Source organism: Volvox carteri (assembly GCF_000143455.1).
Source record: "Volvox carteri f. nagariensis unplaced genomic scaffold VOLCAscaffold_17, whole genome shotgun sequence".
Lineage (NCBI taxonomy): Eukaryota > Viridiplantae > Chlorophyta > Chlorophyceae > Chlamydomonadales > Volvocaceae > Volvox > Volvox carteri.
In genome coordinates, this window is record NW_003307560.1 from 1761944 (window position 1) to 1781016 (window position 19073).

At 56.2% G+C, this 19073-nt stretch overlaps 3 protein-coding genes across 3 annotated transcripts; 1 reads left to right on the forward strand and 2 right to left on the reverse strand.

Annotated features, from left to right (window-relative positions):
* Window positions 1-46: 46 nt before the first annotated feature.
* On the forward strand, window positions 47-6522 carry VOLCADRAFT_104618 (uncharacterized protein; the record flags this gene model as incomplete). Its single annotated transcript, XM_002950075.1, has 9 exons — window positions 47-73; window positions 194-311; window positions 698-822; window positions 1039-1137; window positions 1250-1303; window positions 1636-1694; window positions 1873-1898; window positions 5867-5922; window positions 6019-6522. The coding sequence occupies 9 exons, from the start codon at window positions 47-49 to the stop codon at window positions 6118-6120; spliced, it is 666 nt and encodes a 221-aa protein (XP_002950121.1). The 3' UTR covers window positions 6121-6522.
* Window positions 6523-10966: 4444 nt separating this feature from the next.
* VOLCADRAFT_60093 (uncharacterized protein) lies at window positions 10967-12668 on the reverse strand (the record flags this gene model as incomplete). Its single annotated transcript, XM_002950181.1, has 3 exons — window positions 10967-11057; window positions 11963-12169; window positions 12610-12668. Coding segments are annotated over 3 exons (357 nt in total), but the record flags the coding sequence as incomplete, so codon positions are not given.
* A 962-nt stretch (window positions 12669-13630) lies between these two features.
* VOLCADRAFT_104620 (uncharacterized protein) lies at window positions 13631-18951 on the reverse strand (the record flags this gene model as incomplete). The annotated part of the gene is made up of 9 exons (XM_002950182.1): window positions 13631-13671; window positions 14198-14336; window positions 14923-15103; window positions 15757-15836; window positions 16116-16556; window positions 16929-17147; window positions 17644-17790; window positions 18111-18345; window positions 18929-18951. 9 exons carry the CDS (start codon window positions 18949-18951, stop codon window positions 13631-13633), a joined length of 1506 nt encoding a protein of 501 aa, XP_002950228.1.
* Window positions 18952-19073: the final 122 nt, after the last annotated feature.

Consider the following 19073-nt stretch of genomic DNA (forward strand, 5'->3'; position numbering starts at 1 on the left):
CGTTGACCGCTGCTACATCGGGCCCTCGACGCACGAGTACGAAATGATGTACGACGATAGCCTTGACCCGCAGGTAGGCGGACGGTTGGCGGCTCACTGCGCAATAGTACACCCCCTAATTCTTTTCCTTTCCCTTCCCCCCTTTTTCCCCCCTCACTCCCCTTTCCTTACGCCGTCCTCCGTCCTGCCCCAGGTTCCCACCCCCCTGGAGCTCTCCCCAATGGACCCCCCCCTGCCGTACTTGTCCCGGTGCGCGGGTCGGCTGTCTCCCCCCATCACCGTTGGGGGCCGGCTGGAGCACATCGTAGATGGTGGGTCGGTTTTGCAACTGGTCTCCCCCCCTTATACCCCACTCCCACTTCCCTAGCCTTGGATGTTTTCTTTCCTTTAATCACCTGTGTTTTGTTGTACACCCCCCCTCCCCCCGATCTGATCTGACTCTGACCTGACCTACCGCGATCAGTGCTGTTGTGGTTCCTGCATGCTGCCTTATTTGTGTGTGTATGTATGTATGTATGTATGTATGTATGTATGTATGTATGTATGTACGTGCTGATCCCGGTTACCAGGCTGATTGAGGGTACCAGGCCGCCACGTGTCGCGAATTCCAAACCCGCCCGCCAGCTATCCGTACATACAACCAAGCCGGCCCGTTGCGGGCGCGTGTATGTATGTGTGTATGCTGCTGCTCAAGTAGGCAATGCCAATTTGCTGGTGATGTTGTTGACTACATACAAGTACGCACATTTCATGGTCGTACCGAGGAGAGGGGCGCTGCATGTCGTACTGCATGAACGGGCCGACCCACGGGACATGGTGCAGGTGAGAGCGTCTGTCTGTCTGTACGTATGTATGTGTACGCTCAGCGAATTAACCTATATGGTTTTCGTCAATTTAACCTTATTCAAAACCCCCCTACACACCAAGGCCCCCCCCTCCCACCCCACCCCTTCGATGTCATTGCCCTTGGGCCCCCCCCCCACCTCCCTTTCTCTCCCCACACACACCCCTTCCCCCCTCTTTCTTCGCTCCCTTCAGGCCTACCTTCAGGCCTGCATCCTGAGACGTCGTATCCGCAACGACCAACCACTACCCGATCCGGACGAGCAGATTCCCGAGCTGCGTCTGGAGCTGCAGGTTTGTACGATAGGATACGCTGTCGATGAAACGCCCCAACCGCTAACTGCCCGTTTGCTAACTGCCATGTATAACTGCCATGTAACTGCGTGATGGTCGTACACGTGTACAGGAGAGCCTCGCGGCGGCGGAGCGGCTGACCACCATCTTCATGTCCACAATCGAGGTACGGCATCGTACCATGCAGTGACATCGCAGGGCGGGCAGGTGTACGGCAGTGGTGATCTTTACGTTACCTTGTACGGCCAAGTGTACGGCAATTATTATCTGCGGATCTGTGCTTTGTCCGATATGCCAGTAATCAATCTTTCGTGCATGCGACGCACATGCCCCTGGACAGCATTATGTTTTGTCCTCGTGCGAAATGAAATTTGCTTCCCTCCTCCCCCCATCGTCATTTTCCTTCCGTACAGTCGTTCACCCTGGCTCGCAGTGTCCTCTCCCTCACCCCCCTCTCCCTAACCCCCTCTCCCTAACCCCCTCTCCCACCCCCCTCAGGCGAATGGCTGGACGGTGGCCAAGGTGGTGGTTGAGGCACGGAGGAGGCGGGCGAGGTGGTGAGGCGTTGAAACCCGGAAGTGAGGTGTGTGTGTATGTGTGTATGTGTATGAGCGCACCACGCTGCGTGGGCGGTGAGAAGAGGAGGATCGGGTCGTGCTCCGGGTTGAGGCGGCTGATCCCCCCCTCGCACCGTAACCATCCGGCCCTCGCAACACCCCATTGCCGAACCCGTAGGATGGAGCTCTTTGTGGGAGGTGTGCGTGAGTGTATGTATGTATGTGTGAGTGTATATATGTATGTATGTATGTGTTTGCGCCGGTCAAGGGGCTACCGGGCCCCCGTCACCGACTGCAGTTGCTCGCGCAGGCGGCGGCGCCGTGTGTGTATGTACGGCAATTAGACATAGACTTCAGGGGAAGATCCTAGGAAGCGGGATCTTCGCTCTCTTAGAGATTCAGGTAGAGTGCAGCCACACGACCGTATAAGAAAGAGCGTACGGCATGTCGTACTTTTAGTCCAGCTGACAGCCGGGTGAAAGGTTTTTTTAGTGCAGTAGGTTAGCGCCGGTTTTCGTTAAGTGTATTCCTTTCATGTCTATATCGCCTTGAAATAGTCTTTCATGCCTGCAGTATCTCCATTACCTGTGTTTAAAGTTTTTAGGCGCGTTGTTGCTGTGTGCTGTTTTCTGAAGGGGTTGTGTTGCAGGGCGTTTTTCGTGGCCCAGGGGCCCACGTGTGTTGTTGGCCGTGTTGGGGAGGGGGGTTGTTCTCTCCACCAGGAGGCGATAGACACATACATACACACATACGTACATACACATACATACATACACACATGCCCACTGAGACATCTGATGAGCTTTTGTTTGTCAGTGTACGTGCTGCTGCTACTGACGGTGATGGTGACGACGATGATGATGGCTGCACTCTAAAACGGCTGCAATGATGGCTGCAAATCTTTATACAAGTTTTCAGCCATTAGGCTTTGACGTTTTGGGGTTGCACCACGCTTGTACAAGGCTCGTACACGGCTTGTACGGCTTCAACGAGCCAAGGGCCTCCTAAGCCGCCCAGCTGTAGCTGTGAACGTTTTGGTTTGTCGTCGTCGTCGTCGTCGTCGTCTGGTTTAGTTCGGTTTGTTTTTTTCGTAATAGCGGCTTCCTGGGGCGGTAGGTGGTTGCTTGTTATTTTTGATGTCCCATCTCTAAGCCCTCTTCTCGGGGGGGATTTCTCCTCCTAAAGGGGAACGAAAGGGGATGAATAGCTACCCCCCTTTTCTGGGGGCCCGGGGCATTTTCGCGCTATTTAGAATACTGAGGGTACTGAGGGTAAACAGGAGATAACCCGCGGGAGATGTGTTGTGTTTTCTGTCTTTTTCCGTTAGGTGTCTTTTCTCGGGTTGCTTTCTAAAGCGTAATAAAAGCAGCAGCTTGCAAACACGAGGATCATCCTATTCCTGGCAGCCTCAGTTGAGATCAGGGAGTCGATCAGGGTCGCGGCGAATATGAATATGAAGGGGCCGGCGGATATTAGTAGACACATTTACAACCCTCTTGGAGCTCTGTCTCTGTCTCTTGAGAGGACAGCGCATCAGAGGCGAGATAGATACGTGATGAGATATACCTCCGCATGCAAGGGTGTGCTGCGGCGGCGGCGGCGGCCGCGGCGGCGGAGGCTGGTAATTGTAAAGCACATCGCATATCTCGCCGGCATCCTTGGCCGTTGTTTGTTTGGTTGATTGATTGATTGAAATTACACTCCTAAAGCCGCCAATCTCTGACTGTCAACTGCAACGGGCAACGGAAGCGACTACAACGGCCAACGGCGCCCCCCTGAAGATGGATACCAGAAGAGGACTATGGCAGGAGAGCCTTGCGCAGAGAGGAGGAGGTGCCTGACAGCCGAGCGCACAGCACACAACCGGGAGGCCGGGCTCTGATCCCCTCTCTTCCACCTTGCCCATCCGTCTGCCATCAAAAACATTAATAGTTCATATTCATAGTGCCCGCAGTTCGCACGGCCTGTAAGCGGCGCCTGGGGAAGAAGACCGTTGAAGGGTCCAAGCAGAGCCAAGCTCAAGCAGAAAAGCATCACTCGCGGGAGATATGTACAACGAATATCCGAACCTCTGCCTTGTGCTCAAATCACTAGGTGCCAGCAATAAGTCACCACCGGAGTAATCCTCACCAGAGAGATTTCTCTCTATGGCGACGAGCTCCTCTCTACTCCGCGGCGCTAAGTAGGGCATATCCTCCCGCGTACACGGTATCGGCATATGGTACTGCAGAACATACGTAAGTACACGTACAAATCGAATGTACAGTACGGTGCGGAGACGTACGAACTCACGTGGTAGTACCCCTTGGAAAGGTAATAATAGACTGGGGCGTCAAGCCGATGCCTCTAACCGAAAAGCAAACAGCGACTCATTCAACCATCGTTGCTGTTGTATACACAAACAGATTCCGTAACCTCCAGGAAAGTTCACTTCCGCGACGGAGGCTGTTCGTAAGGTCCCCTTCACCGCGCCCGAGCCTTCCAAATTCCCCAAAGACCCCACAAACCAACGCCCAAGCCATGTTTCACCGTGCACCTGGCTAACCAGAGGACATCCTCGGAGTCTTCTCACGTCACCCCGTGTGCCGTAGCCCGTGCTCTTAGCCACCTAAGATCGCGCAGTGAAGAAATGACCGGCCTGCCTCCTACCACTCATTGATGTGCGGGTTAGGATCATGTGATGAACACGATACGATACTCATCCAGGCGACAGTCCGCCATCTTCACCAACTCCACTGAACGCCGTCGCATGGCGCTCAAATGTAATGTTGTTATTAAGCGGGTAACGCACCCCGAGACGGTGCAGTCCGCTTGGCCGCTCTCATCATCGCATTAAAATTTCTATTAGCAAAGGCTATGGATGCGATGCGAGTGAGTCTTGTGTTTCTGTGCGTGTGTTGGGTTTTTGTTCTGGTGGTTTTCGTTGAGTTTCTCAGGGTTTGCCATGCTCTGCACGCGGGCTCGCAGCAACGGCGGCACGTCCAGGGTTCAAGGGCCGAATAATGAATGAACAGGCTGAATGAACGTGGAGCTGAAGGAATGGCGCCATCAACGGAGGGGAAGGGGGAGGAGGGGGACGGGCAGTAAAAACACACTGGGCAAGACGCACATTTTGACAGACGGCGCCGCTGCCTACTGCCCGCTGCAGGGAGCCTCCAATAAAGGGTTTGGCAACAAATAACAACAAGGAATACGCGCGCATTTGCTGCCTTGCGGGCGTGTATGAGTGACAGCTTCCACAGGTCCACACCCGCGCGCGCTTACACCGGCACCTTCGCCACTTCAAGATAATCACAATATCGATGATTATGATGATAATACATCACATAATTTTTTGGTAGTTGTAAGGAGAAAAAACAAAACATTATGCTAACAAGAACGATATTATATGAAACCATATTATTATTCCATCAACAACGACCCGAAAGGGCTATAGCTCTATTAGGTAGGACACGCGTATGCTCACCCCTCAAGGATTGTACGGCGTTATAACAACAACCCTTTTTACCCTCATCATCGGTGGCATCGCCGCCCCGTAGTGTGCTCGAGTTTCCGGAAGAGACATTGGGCCTCTCATAAAAAAATTATTCAACCCAATGTTTGTTTGGCCCGGCAGCACAGCCGTAAACACCGTGCGCATTCAGCCACGTCGGCCGACGTTGCTGCGCCGACGCCAGCATCTGCAGGCGGTGACAAAGCCGCCGCCCTCGCCCTCACCCCCGCCGCTCTTGCCTTCTAGCAATCAGAGTAATAAAACAGCAGAGGCACATTCGGGCCACGTATGCGCCGCATACAGCCAGACCTTTCCACTCTCTCTACATCGCGCAGGCTGGGTGCTTGACGACAGTTGCCACCGATAATACAAATCGTCGTCATGATACGCCTTGCCGTGCGGCAGCAAAGAGGAACAGTTTAAAAGAGGACACCGCCGCCAGAGTGTGACTCTTCAGAAAAAACTTCATCCCTACTCCCCCCTCTCTCGCATCGTGTGGAGGTACCTCTTCTCTCTCTCTCTCTCTCCACCGTTGCAACGTCCTCCCCCGCGCAAACTGACGAGAATTTCATAATCTCAAACGTGACGTAGAACACACGTGAAGGGGAAGGGGGAGGGGAAGTGGGTGGGTGGACCAGTCGACCTCTGGCCCCCAGGCGCACAACACCACAAACCGCAGAGGACTTGACGACGCAGCAGCAGCAGCAGGGACGCCGGCAGGAACTTGCTACGCGGGTTAGTTGTAATACATTGCTTTTCTCTCTTCTCTCCTCCTCCTCCTCCTTCTTGTCCTTGTCGCCGTCGTCGTCCCTCTCCTCCTCCTTCTGACAGGCTTCTGGAAAAGTGCTGTTTCTCTATCAAGTCCGCGGGTTCCCAGTTCGGGAAACCGCTCAAGACCCTATCGCGGCCACACACACACCCCGGCATTATTGAGCAGGCAACGCAAAAGAGGGCCCCTCCAGACGCCACACCCCGGCGCGGAAACGCACGTCCGCGAGGGCGATGCCGCCTTCTCTCCGGACTCATCCGGAATTCACCTCACTTCCCAATGGCCAGACCGATGGACAGCCAGAATTAAGAGATCACGCCGGGGGATCTAACCCCCGGCAATAAGGCCCTTCAAACAGCGGCAAATAACGCTCACATATGAAAAAACAGCTTTACGTTGTTTTCTCTCTCCATACATATCCATAGCTCTATCCATCCACACTTGCACGGTACTGGCACAAACCCAAACACTGCCGGAATGGTATATCATATCATATCATATTATCTTATATATGAAGCTGAAGCTCACAAAAAAGGCGACATGTTGAGTACCATTTACAGCCTTCCCTGCGCACATACACACATACGCACGCACTTGGCGCACACCATTGCTGGCGACGCCGGCGGCGGCGGTCAAATAAAGGGGCGCAATATTAAAAACTACAACAGCACCCGGGGCCCCACGTCTTGCGTCTCTATCGTGAGGTGCAGCGGGACCGCCGCACGACACCCAGTCGTACACGGGGTTGAGTTCGGGTATTCACCAGATGCAACACGTCCGGCATATAAAACATACGCCTAGAAATCCATGCCGTACGACTGCAATACACACTTTCGGTGGAGTCCTAACCGAACTCCCCACTCCCCTACATACATACATGCAAACCACCCAACGTACATACATACATACATCATAATGTGGCCCCATCAAGTTATAAACATTTAGCGACCCCACCCCGGGCGGGGCCATAAGGTAACTTAAGCGGCATAACGACAAACGACAGGCGCGCACACACACACACATATGCGCGCACCTGCCACCCAAGACATACATACGTACGTAGGTACGTACGTACATCTCGGCCTCCCGACCAGAAGATAGCCACCGCATGGCAGCTGCCAGCAGAGACCACATGACGCACTATTTCGACATACATACATATACATACATACATATGTATATACTCCGTACACATTCCTACTAGACCCCTCCAGCGCAAAACCCCCTCCCCAACACACACACACACACACAAACGACACGCGAACCGTCTGCCATCCTGGCGGATTATAAAGCTCTAGACCAGACCAGACTAGGCTAGATAAGACCGAATGATGTATCAACTTAATTAAGAAAGCTAATAACGACCTACAAAGACATTCCAAAGCCATCAGCCCCGCGAGAGGAGGTCGTTTCGCAGGTTGCCGGTCGGAGGCGGTGCCGTACAACCCTTCTCGTGTTCCCCTTCACCTTGCCTCGCCTCTGCCGTGCGAACCCCAAAAGAGCCGATGAGCCCCGATAGCGTCCGGACCGTATTCCGTTCTCATTCCGCGCCATCAAGCGGAGGGGGGCGGGGGGAGCGGGGAGAAGGGAGCGCAATGAAACACGCGACCGCGTGCGACTGGATAGTCAGTGTATCACTCATACCCTTGTTGTACGACATCTAATTGCGCCTCTCCTCTTCCCTTCCCCCCACGGCACCACCTTGCTCTATCCCGTCTATTCGCCATCATTTATAAACACGATAATTTTATGATATACTCGCCGCCGAAGCCGCCGCCTCGTCTTCCTCCTGGCTTTTGAAAGGTTCGCAAAGATTCATCATTTTTTCCCAACAACAAGAGCATCAGCTGCTAAATAGTCAAGTCGCCATTTTGCCATTGCGATCACAAACAAGGCAAAAAAAGACAGAAGCAGCAAGTGGACGCGATAAAAACGACACGTTTCGCACGTCGCGCTCTGTGCAAAAATAACTACTAAATGCACCTACACATGTCGTACATGACTCATCAGCTGACTCCATCAAGTCTAGTACCATATATGTAATATACCGTCCTCTCTGTTTTACGTAACCCTAAACATTTCATCTCAAAGGTTGTATACGCTTTGCGGATTAAGTTATATTTTTTTGAGTTTTATGTCGTACTGTGTACGGCATTGCACGTCCTCAACTTGCCTTCCTCTCTCCGCGTCCCCCCTGCCTGCTCCTGCAATGCGCATATTGCAGCAGCCAAACACACAGAACACCACAGCTACCGCTTAACCTTAATCCACCCCCACAGCAGCAAAAAACAGTAAACCCCCGCTCCGCGCGACGCTACATAATCACATGTGTACGCGACCTCAACACTCCCTTCACCTCCCCCACGAAGAAGAGGGAGGAGGGGGAGAAGGGGGAGAAGGGGGTTGCGCCCCTTAAGACCACCGAGAAACCAACGGTTATTTTTCCAACGGCTTGACTCCGACATCGTCCGACATCACGGCGCACATACGAGGTGGACCCCCCCTAGCTCCCCTCATATACTCCAGGGGAGCACGCCTTGACAGGACGGGGGAGGACATGACTCGCCGCCGATTTGACTCAACAGTCCGAACTCCTAATATGCTTAGGGAGCAGCCCCTGCAGGCGGGAGGTCGAGCGAGCGAGCGCGAGGCTCTGGCGGGTTCCTCTCCAGTCGTTCTGCCTTCATGGCGTCGTCGTCCTCCTCACCACCATCAGGCAGTAACGACGCCGCCGCTGCTGCCGGCACACGCGGCAGTTGCCGTTGGCTCCAACGACACACCCATCGCCGTACTTCCTGCGGAGGGTACGACGGTAAAAGTGTCTGGACGGCCATTGGCGGCGGCGGCGCCGCCGCTGACACCAGCACCGCTCTTGAGCTGTAGCTGTCCATTCACCAGCTCAAATTGACCCGTCGCCAAACCCTCCGTTAGTACTGTCTGCAGCAGCGGCAGCAGTAGCTGCTGTACGTCAGTCTCGGCTGGCGGCGGCAGGCTCGGGCCGTGGCCAGGGTCCGAGTTGCGGTGGACGGCTGAGCTTCCGAACTCGCTCGAGATGCGGCGGATGGCTGCGTGGAGACCCGCCGGGCCCGGATCGGATGAGCGCTCCAAGACGTCGACGTCCGGCTCGTCGTAATACAAGTCAGCGTGTACGGCGTCGACGTCGGTGGCGCCGCCACTGCTGCCGCCGGGCAGCGTCGGGAGGAGTCCTGACGGGGTGTCCACCGCGCCCGTGGAGGACGCGGAGCGCAACACGCGCTGCAGCAGGGCACGATAAGGCCCTGCCATCGTCATGGCGGCGGCGGCGGCATCGTCGACGCCACCGGTGACCGCAGCCAGCGCCGCCGCGGCGGCGGCGGCATTCGAGTCGTACGCGCTCAACATGGCCCCTGCCGAGGTGCCGGAGCCCGAGGACGATGGGCGCGAAAAGGCATTGCCGCCGACTGCACCGTCAACAGACGGCCGTACAGCCAAAATTGCCAAGTCGGTCTGGACGGCAGCGGCGGCGGCGGCGGCAGCCGCGACGGCAGCGTCACAGCTCAACACCATAGCTGCTGACGGACTGCCTACAGTGCTCGCAAGTGCCGCGGACTGCGGAGACGACGCAGAAGCCGACGGCGACAGCGAGTACGGGCTGCCGCTGGCTGCTGCCCGTACGGCACCACCGACGCTATTGGAAGCGCGTAACATGGCAGGCGTCGGTGGCGGCGCCGCAAATGGCTTCGGCAACGACATGTTCTGCAGCGCCGCATCCACGCCGCCGATGCTCGTCCGGTATAGCTGCTGCTGCTGCTGCCGTCGCGACGGGTTTTGTACGGATCCAGACATTCGAAGCAATGGGGGGGAAGATTCCGCAGATTCCGGGTGATTCCGACTCTGTACGGTAGACGTAGCCGCGGTGGACACCGAAGTACTCGTGTCGACTGGCGTAGACAAGCGTCGTACCGCACCGCTACGGTTCGTCGGAGCGGGCATGTGCCGGGGCGCCGCAGCGGCGGCGGCAGCGCTACTGCCGCGTCCGCCGCCACTAGCCGTCAACGCCACGCGCTGCAGTGGCCCAGATGCCGCCGCACCAGACGACGGAAAGTCGGTGGCAGCGCGCCGACCGGCGTCAACACTACTCGCCCACGCCGGCAGCTGCTCGCTGCCGTTGCCGTACATTCGAGTTCCACTGCCACCCGGGGCTGCACTCACGCGGTAAACAGTCTCGCCCGGGTTCGAGTACGACCGCGCCCGGCCCGCCGCGACAGGGGGAGGTCCCGACGGCGGAACGCCCTCGCTAGTGCGATAGTAGCCGCCGGGAGTGACGAAAGGACTGCAGAAAGTCTGTGGCGGCGGCGGCGGCGGTCCGTTCGTCGGCGCACCAGCTGGGGGCGGCGGCGGCGGCGGCATACTGCCGTGGAGGAAGACAGCGCCCGCGGGCGCCATGTGGATCGAGCCGGGGTGGTGTACGGCGGCAACCGCCATGGCCGCCGTCGGGGCAGCGATGTGAGGTGGCGGCGGACGGACAGTAATCGGTACGGCAGTCAGCTGCGCAGGCCCTGGCGGCGGCACGTGGATGTGGTGCGCTGGTGCACCCGGCTCGCCTGAGAGCGACGTGGACGTCGACGGCATCGGCATCGCTGGATGCAGCATGGCGGGCCTTGCCTGGTACGGCATGAAGCAGTGTACGGCAGTGCCTGGCGGAGCCAGCATGTCGGGGCGCAAGCCTTGATGCGCTTGCGGTGGAATGCCCATCAGGACGACAGGCTGCAAGAGCCCGAGCGGAGTGCCATGGTGTACGGCAGGTACGGCAGGGCCTCCTGACGCGGCGGTGGCGGAGGAGGAACCCGCCAGCGGCAGGGCCGGTGTCAGCGGTGCATACTCTCCGCTGTTTCCCGACGCGGACATAATGCCCGACGAGGACGACGGCGATAACGGCGGTGGCATGGGCAGCGGCGGCAGCGCCGGCGGCATCAAGGCGCTGGGCAGCAGGGGCTGCTGCGGCAGTGGCGCGGCGGCGCTCTCATTCTCCTCGACACTCCGAAGTTCTTCGACGCTATGGGCGAAGAAGCACGTCGGCCGGCGGCAGTTGGCGCCCAGGTAGCACAATCGTGTACGGTACCTGCAGTACGACACGGGGAGCAAAATGAGGGATCGTGGGATAATGATGATGGGATTTCGTATGACAGCAGCGGAGGGCCTTGTGCGGATGGGCGGGTGCCGCCCGGGTTGGCAGTGGGATGGCAGACAGGTGGCGAAAATTGCGTGGAGGAGATCGAAGTGCGTGGTCGGGTCGAAGCACAGCAGATGGGGGCCTGTCCATACTTGTACTACACATACAACATCAACTCGGCACACAGTTGTTTGAGACGTCGGCATGCAGTGAAAAGCGCGTCATATGCGCATGTATGCGTCGCGGTTGAAGTGAGGGAAGTGGTGGCGATGGTGGCGATGATTTAGTAGGGTGGTATACATGCGCCGACGGCGGCTGCAATCCAATGATAGATAGCTCCGGGATTTCTATAATAATTAACATAATCACCGAAGAACCCAAAACTTGTTTGCTCCACTCCACAGCAAACGAATCAAACGGGAGATTCGGGCCATGGGGATGTTTCACATTACGGCTCACAATTAGCAAATAGAACCCTTAGTGCTGCAGATTTCAACAAGCGGCCAAGTCATTTAATTATCCTTTGCTTGCGGCGCCTACAGCTCCTGCTACAACTGCTACAACAGCTGCCGCAGCTGCGGGCCACATCAACGTGTACTGTAAATCACATGCATGTGAGGTAAGAGCGTAGGCGAACAGTGTGCACACCCGCAAAGCAAGATATCTTATCCCAGAAGGCCATAATTCAGTGGGAACCGCTGTCCAAGGGCAGGACGTTATTTTAAAGCTGACGGTTGGTACGCGAGGCAGCTGTACAGAAACTTCCGATTTGGGCGCACTTACTATCCGCTTCATATCGGTAATCTTTCCAAGTCTGCTTAACAAAAATCATACAAAATCGGCTCTAGACGTACCGAGCTGGGTGAAGCCATTGCTCAAAGGTATTGTGCGCGTAAGGGCAGGCGTCGCCGTTCGGGCACTGCCGTTTGGCTCTGGCGTTAATGCATGGATCTGGAAGATACGAAAAAGTTCTTGGGCAGCGCCGCCGAGCAGTCTCGCCGGTGTGGCTGAACGGGCAGTGCGTCCAGCTGTGACGATAGCCATGTGGGCAAGGAAGAATCCTGCAAAGTAACCAGTTAGGATATTTGATGATTCATGTTAGCAGGGAGGAGATTTGTAAGGAACAGGACTAGCAAAGGGAGGCTCTCGTTGCCGATGACGGTGCGTCGACAGGTCGGAACAGGTTGTAGGCTTAGCACCTCCAGCATGAAAGCCGACGGCATGTACTCATAATTGGCCTAAATTTGTGACACAAGCGGCTGCTTAATTACGAACCCTATACGAACTCCATCCGACGACAGTCAGCGTCACAGAGTGCGGGATACAACCCTGTAAACGCCATAGCCTGCCGGCATACAGTTGATGCCATCAGACTTAAGTTGCAAGAGCGTGTCTGTCGAACGCTGCGGTGTTCCCTTCCATGCCCCTGTTAAGCACACTCAGACCTGACAGAGCGCCGACGAGGCCTAAACGCGCAGCATGTCCATGCCCGAGGCCTTACTTGTAGCTGTACATCCAGAATTCATCTGGTAGAGAAGCGCTCCGCAAAGCTTGCAGCATATCGGCCTGACCAGCCTGCTCGCAGTCCGCCTGCCGCTCGATAGGCTCCATGTCGCTTTGGCTCATGTTTCTTCCGAGAAAAATTACAATTGCTAATTCCAATTAAAGGGATGCGAAGTCTTACACGCCCAACCGTTGGGCGACGAGACCTCAGAGCACGACTTTGATTAACAAGACGAGAGTTGCAACAAATAAGTTATAAGTTGGAAAGGTTATAAAGACAGACTTATGGAGTTATTTGTAGCCCCGGTGCCTGGAAGTACACAGCTTAGCTCTTCGGAAGCTGGCCTGAATGCTAATAGCACATATGGCGAATTTGAAGCGCTTATCCAAGAATTAATTGGAAGGTGTACATCTTGATCTTTATTGAATATGGGAGCTCCACATTGGTTGGTACGACTATGAAAACCCAGTAAGAGGGAAGCTGAACCGCAGTTAAGTCGACTGTGATTTTTTCGCTCTAATGGCACAAAGTGGATAAATTAATCCTCCACCCACGGCCCGCGACTCCATCGTTCTCAACTGCTCTAGTCGCGAAGTTCGTCATGCAGCTCGCAATAAAGCAGTTAGAAAGAGCATGTGTCCGCAATACCGCAAACCGATTCGCACAAATTAGATGCCTCAATCCTTACAGCCCATTCTGGATTCCAGTAATATTTTCCATGCAGGCGATAAGCGATTCAAGACTCAGAACCTTCAACAAAGTTCACCTACTTCCAGTTACATAAACTCTCTGCCAATAGAGTTAAACAATCCAATCTCATGTCTTACTGCCGAACCCATTTCATGAATGTTTCAGCGCGCGGCTTGCAAGGTTTGCCCATACGATTCCCGAACCTGGCCTGGAAAAGAGGGTTAGGAAGTCTTTACGTGTTCATATTTGCTATGCCTGCCGATTGGCTCCCTATGCTGTATTACCTGCTGACTAAGCCTGCAATACAGCGCCCCGTCGAGATTCAAGCCTAGACCCTAATGTCCTGACCGTTGGCTTGTGGAGGCGCGCCTGCACAGGAAATGTCGGGAAACGAACAGTTTCAAACGAACAGTGCACCAATTGCACAGTAAATCCGATATCGCCAACCAAGGACGAAGGTGTATGCAAATTCCTTGTTTGCCCAGCAGATGTCCGTTTGTTCCGCGCTCATCTGGGAGAGCGCCTCATCTAGAGCGCCTCATCTGACTCTATCGGGCTGGATGGCAAGTCAACGTTCCCAAACTGCGTCGCGCCTTGTTTCCCCCTTCCTCGCCAGCAAATCAGCCACCCCTTTCCCCCCACACACACACACGTGTCCCCATCTTGTTGTGTCAATGGCCTCGGGCCCGCGTGTCTCCAGACATGGCACAGAACGATCCTTAAATTTCTAGAACGTTCCATATCTTGCGAATTCTGGCCAACACGAGGTGCACGAGGTCGGACTCGATGCCAAGATACTAACCGACCCAATCCACCCTTCAATCCAATCCACAGTGAAGCGCATTAGCAATAATCCTCAGCCGCGCCGCCCCAGCCAGCCAGCCGGCCATCCCACCAACAAGCTCAGGACGTTCCGGGCTCGGCTCCGGGCTGAGCTTCTGACTGAACCTTGAACGCCCCAGAAAACGAACACGACGCGCAGATCGAGTTACCTGCAAAATCGCGGATAGGGCCATACCTCCATAATGCCTTGCCTAGGCGTAACACGCACAGCAGGCGAGCGGGGAAGGACGACCGCGTCTCCCCACCTCACCCCGCACCGCACCACAAGAAAAACAATCAACAGTGCATGGGTCCCCTCAGGTGTTTACGGACGGCCCCCCACCACTTGTGCGGAATCGGTAAAACATAACCCACACATAGCACGCCACAGCTGCGAAACGGCAACACAGTCCCTGTATAAACCAGCACACGCCCTCCAACTGATTGAGCCAAGTACGACAGTGCACAACAAGAGGGAATGACAAATTCCAAAAGTCCGGCCTCCACAGGTCTCTGGGTCACGACAAGTCACATGCCCCGTTTGCAAAGTGAAGACCCATCCATCCATCCATCCATCCAACCGCCTTCATGCCACCGTACGGCACCTTGTGCAATCGTGCTAGGCACAGTACCTGGCCTGCCTACCTACGTTAACTCCCCATCACCACCCCGCATATGGGTTGTGCTCGTGTTCTCGCTTGTTGACTGCATACGCCCTCCCGGCCCCCCCTAAAGGCCCCTCATTCCGTCAGTCGGGTTATCACATCATGGCCTGCGCCGTTTTTCCGGCCGCCTCACGGCCCGGTCGGTATCCGCGTTGAGGCGGTTGGCCAGGTTTCGGCGCATCTCATGCAGCGCGATGACTTCTGCGCGCAGCGCCAGCCAGGCGCCCGCGGTGCTCCTTGTCACCACCCGGGGACCGTACAGCGCCACCGGACAAGCCAACTCCGTGAGGGTCGCCTCGACCGCTTTGAAGGCCCTGGGGAAGCGAAAGAAAACAACCCGGGAAAGGAAATATGGGTCAGCAGGAGAAACCCTAAATTAGCCAAGTACAGAAATTAGCAATTAGCAAAGTACAGACATGAGCAGAGTACAGAAAAAAGCAGAAAAAACATTACATAGTTCATTATGTACAGGGGTGGGTTGAGATGGTCGCGGGACTTGACATGAAAAGAGGGCTCAGGTCAGATGGAGGAAAGCACGGAGAGCGCAGCAGCAAGGCGAGGGACGGGACGTGGCAGGAGGGAAACACAAGAGGACGGGAGAGGCGGGAGCAGAGGGCGGGCGCGGGACCTTGCGGGTAGTGCCGTGGCGTGGTACTGGCGTGAACCACTTATTTCGCAGTGGGCGCTACCCTAACACCTCTTAGCCCCCTCACGGCCTGTAGGCGCCTACAGCCACTTCAAGGCAAACCCGATAGTAGCAGCAGCCCCAACTACCCTCAACAAACTACTACAAACGAACTCCCAACCAACCCTGACAAACTCTCGGACCAGACGGCTTGGGCTCTCCCCCCACAACCCCGCCGCCAGCCCCCAAACCCCGGGTCTACCCATCCCAACCCTGCTGCCCCTACCGCCACAACCCCGCCAGTCATATTCCACTATATGGCTGCACCGCAGCATTATGCACCTGGAGCCGCCTGTCATAACTGCCGCCTGCTGAGCCGCCATGGCCTGCGTGTGCGCGCCCCGAAGGTACACTCCCGGCTTCTGTGGACGTGGGCGAGTTGGCGGCGTGTGGGGAAGCAGGTGAGAGGTGAGAGGTGACCCCCAGTATTGCAATGCCACCTTCATGACACCACATTATGGAGCCAGACTGGCTCACGTGACGGACACCCGCTCCCCGCGGAGGCGCGCACAGGGGGGAAAGGGGTCGCGAGAGCATGGGGGGTCGGAGGAGCATAGAGTAATTAATCAGCTCCCGATCGGCCAGGTCTCGCCTCGGCGACTGAGCGCCGATCCCCACTTTCTCCTCCCTCGTCGGCTCACCGGCTTGAAGGGCTTCACCTCCGCATCGAGAAGCGATGGGATGCCAGGGGGTGGCGCCGGCTCGAAGTCAGCGGGGTGCCGCAAGTCCCCTCCCAGGGACATCGGGCCCGGACTGAGTGCCCGCGGCGCGCCGGGAGCGGCGGCAACGGTGGCGGCGCCCGGGCCCAGTGCGGCAGCGCCCATGGGCGCTGCCGCCATGGTCGCGGCGCTGGCGCCACCGCCGGGGCCGGCGGGCAGGGGCGCTGGGCGACCCGGCTGGGAAGGTGACGTGGTGCGAGGTGCAGCAGCGGCCGGTCCGACGGCAGGGGTGGTAGCGGCTGTGGCTGTGGCGGTGGTCGCAGCGGTGGTGGCGGCTGCCGCCGCCGCCGCCGCCGCTGCGCGGCGGGCTGCCATGGCCTCGGCTTTCCGCTTCTCCTCGATAGCCCGTGCCTCTGCAAGGATCTGAGGAAGAGAACCATCAGGACGAGGAGGAGGAGGAGGTAGGGTAAGCCGGGGTTCAGAGGAAAGGAAACCCGAACCGCGGCAAGACCAGAGCTCTGAATCACCATGATGGCCGGTGTCGAGGTCCGCCAGTTAACAACCACTTATCACCTAATCACCAACAAGCCAGCCAGGCAGCACGAGAAAACGCGCACACGGTCATGCAGGACAAGAGAAGGCATCATGTTGCGTCAAACTCGTTTGGACCCAACCCCTGAATCCTTAATTCGTAAAGCACAGCCTTTTCCCTCATCCCCTACCCCACTCGACCCCCAGCCCAGCCCAGCCCCAGCCCAGCCCAGCCCAGCCCGACCCGACCCGACCCAGGCCCACCGCATGCTCCTCCGAAATCTGCTGCTGGGTTCGCGCCAGCAGCGCCGCCAGCGCCCGCTTGCGGTCCTGTTCTACTTGCTTGTTAAAGGGGTGCTTCACAATGGTGCTGTTGGCCACTGCCGCCTCCCGCCCCTGCCGGGACACCAGCAGCTTGCGAGCCACGTTGTAATAGCGTTCTTTGAGATCCTCAAGGCTGCGGGGGGTAGGCGAGTTCTGCTGCTGTGGGGCAGGAGCGCCGCCGCCGGCAGACCCCCCAGGGCCGGGCCACTGACGGAAGGAAGGGGTGTGGGCCGGAAATCATATGCTCAGGAAACGAAAGAAACGAAGGAAATGAACAGCATGCCAACGACACAAAATAGTCAGGGGAGCTTTTCCGGTTGCAGCTGCTGCTGCTTCAATTGCTGCCAAAACTACTACTGCTGCACTTCGTCTTTCGTAGCTTTTAGGAGCAAAGGATGCGACCAAGTCCGTGCACGCCTGCACCTGAGGCTCCTGTTGTCGCTGACCCGTCTCCCTCACGTCTCTCTCAGACCCTGCTGTCGCTGAACCGACGGCTCTTCAGAGCCTTCTCCCCTTTCCCCCCCTTTCCTCCGTTAACACAGGAGGACAGCAAGCACTGTTTCCGATTTTCCTGCAGAGGCACATGATGGGTATGTACCGCAGCCAGCTCGCCCCCCCATCAGCATCCCGTAAAGCAGCACTCCCATTCACACACCTCGTATCGGTCAAAGATGACGTGCCATCGCAAGTCGAACTGCTCGCAGAGGTCGTAGAGATAGTCGGTCTCCTCGCGCGTCCAGTTCCCGCTTTCTGGCCGTATCAAGCTGTCGTACTCCTCGTCATTATACTTGTACAGTTGAACCTGTGGTTTGAACCGGAAATGGGAATACTGAAACGCAGAGCCGCTGAACCCGGTACGACCAACATGGATGTGGGGCATGGGCTGAGGCTGCAGTACACTCAGGTGTCGACAAGGATGTAGTAGCTGATACCAGATGTTTCCGAATTCCATCGGGGGCTGGGGAAGGGTGTACCCATACCATACCATACGTGCATGCCTCCCCTCTCTCTAGCTTCCCCTGCAACAATACCTGACGCACCGGCTATCGTGCCTTGCCCTGACCGGTTGCCTATATTTACACAAAAACCCCAGAACGCCAGAAGGTGGCGGCCGTTACCCACCTTCTTGTTGTACTTCGCGTACGGATACTCGGAGTCGTCTGGTTCACGGATGACCCCGTTAGCACCCTTATAGCACTTCAGCCAATGGAGAAGCTCCAGCCCATCCGTCCGTGCTGCGTTCTTAAACGGTCGATATTGATACGTGATAATACCCTTAGTGGAGGGCTTGGGCTTCTTCAAAATATCGTTTTTCTTCAAGCTGCTCGCAAGCTGGCTAATATGATTGGATGTGAGCCTCCAAGAAGGGCAAAGGCCTCTCGAGACATTCCTTCGGGCCGCTTAATTTTCTCCTTTTTCTCCTTTGCCTTCTCCTCGGTTTGGGGCGGCCCCGAGCGGGACACGCCCAGAATGTCTTTAACATCTGCCATTTCTGTTCTCTATCCAGCCTGATGGCAGGCCTCCCGAGCGGAGCAAAGGCTGTGAGAGAATCGACCGTAGTCAAGTCATACTCGGTACAACAGACAAACAAGTTTAGTGACTTCACCACCTAGCGGCATGGTCTATGACGGAAACTACAAGCTACAAATTTACCAAAGCACAAGTAATACATGCCATGTGCCGTACGAAATGGAAATGAACAAAATAATGGTGCAGGCCACAGCTGTGCACTGATGTTTTGTCGTTGGATTGGCCGTGCATTGTGTCCTTGTAGAGACACTCCAGTACGCTATTGTCACTCAGGTGGTAAGGAAACCTAGTCCGTACCTCAGCAGGGAGCAGGGAAATTTCCCTTTGCTTATCTACCTCGTCATGCCGTTATCTGATTTAGGCAAAGCTCAGAAGCTGCGAGGGTAATAATTATTGATGCAATAATTCACCTGGGAGGTCTCTGGGCACACATTTGCACACGTTGTCGCGCTCAAATCGTTGGCTGGCAGCATTTTGTTGTTATTGGACATAACAATTGAGCTAAACCTGGGTCTGGTTGACTGGGTTGAAGCAAGCTGGCGTCCATCGTGGAAA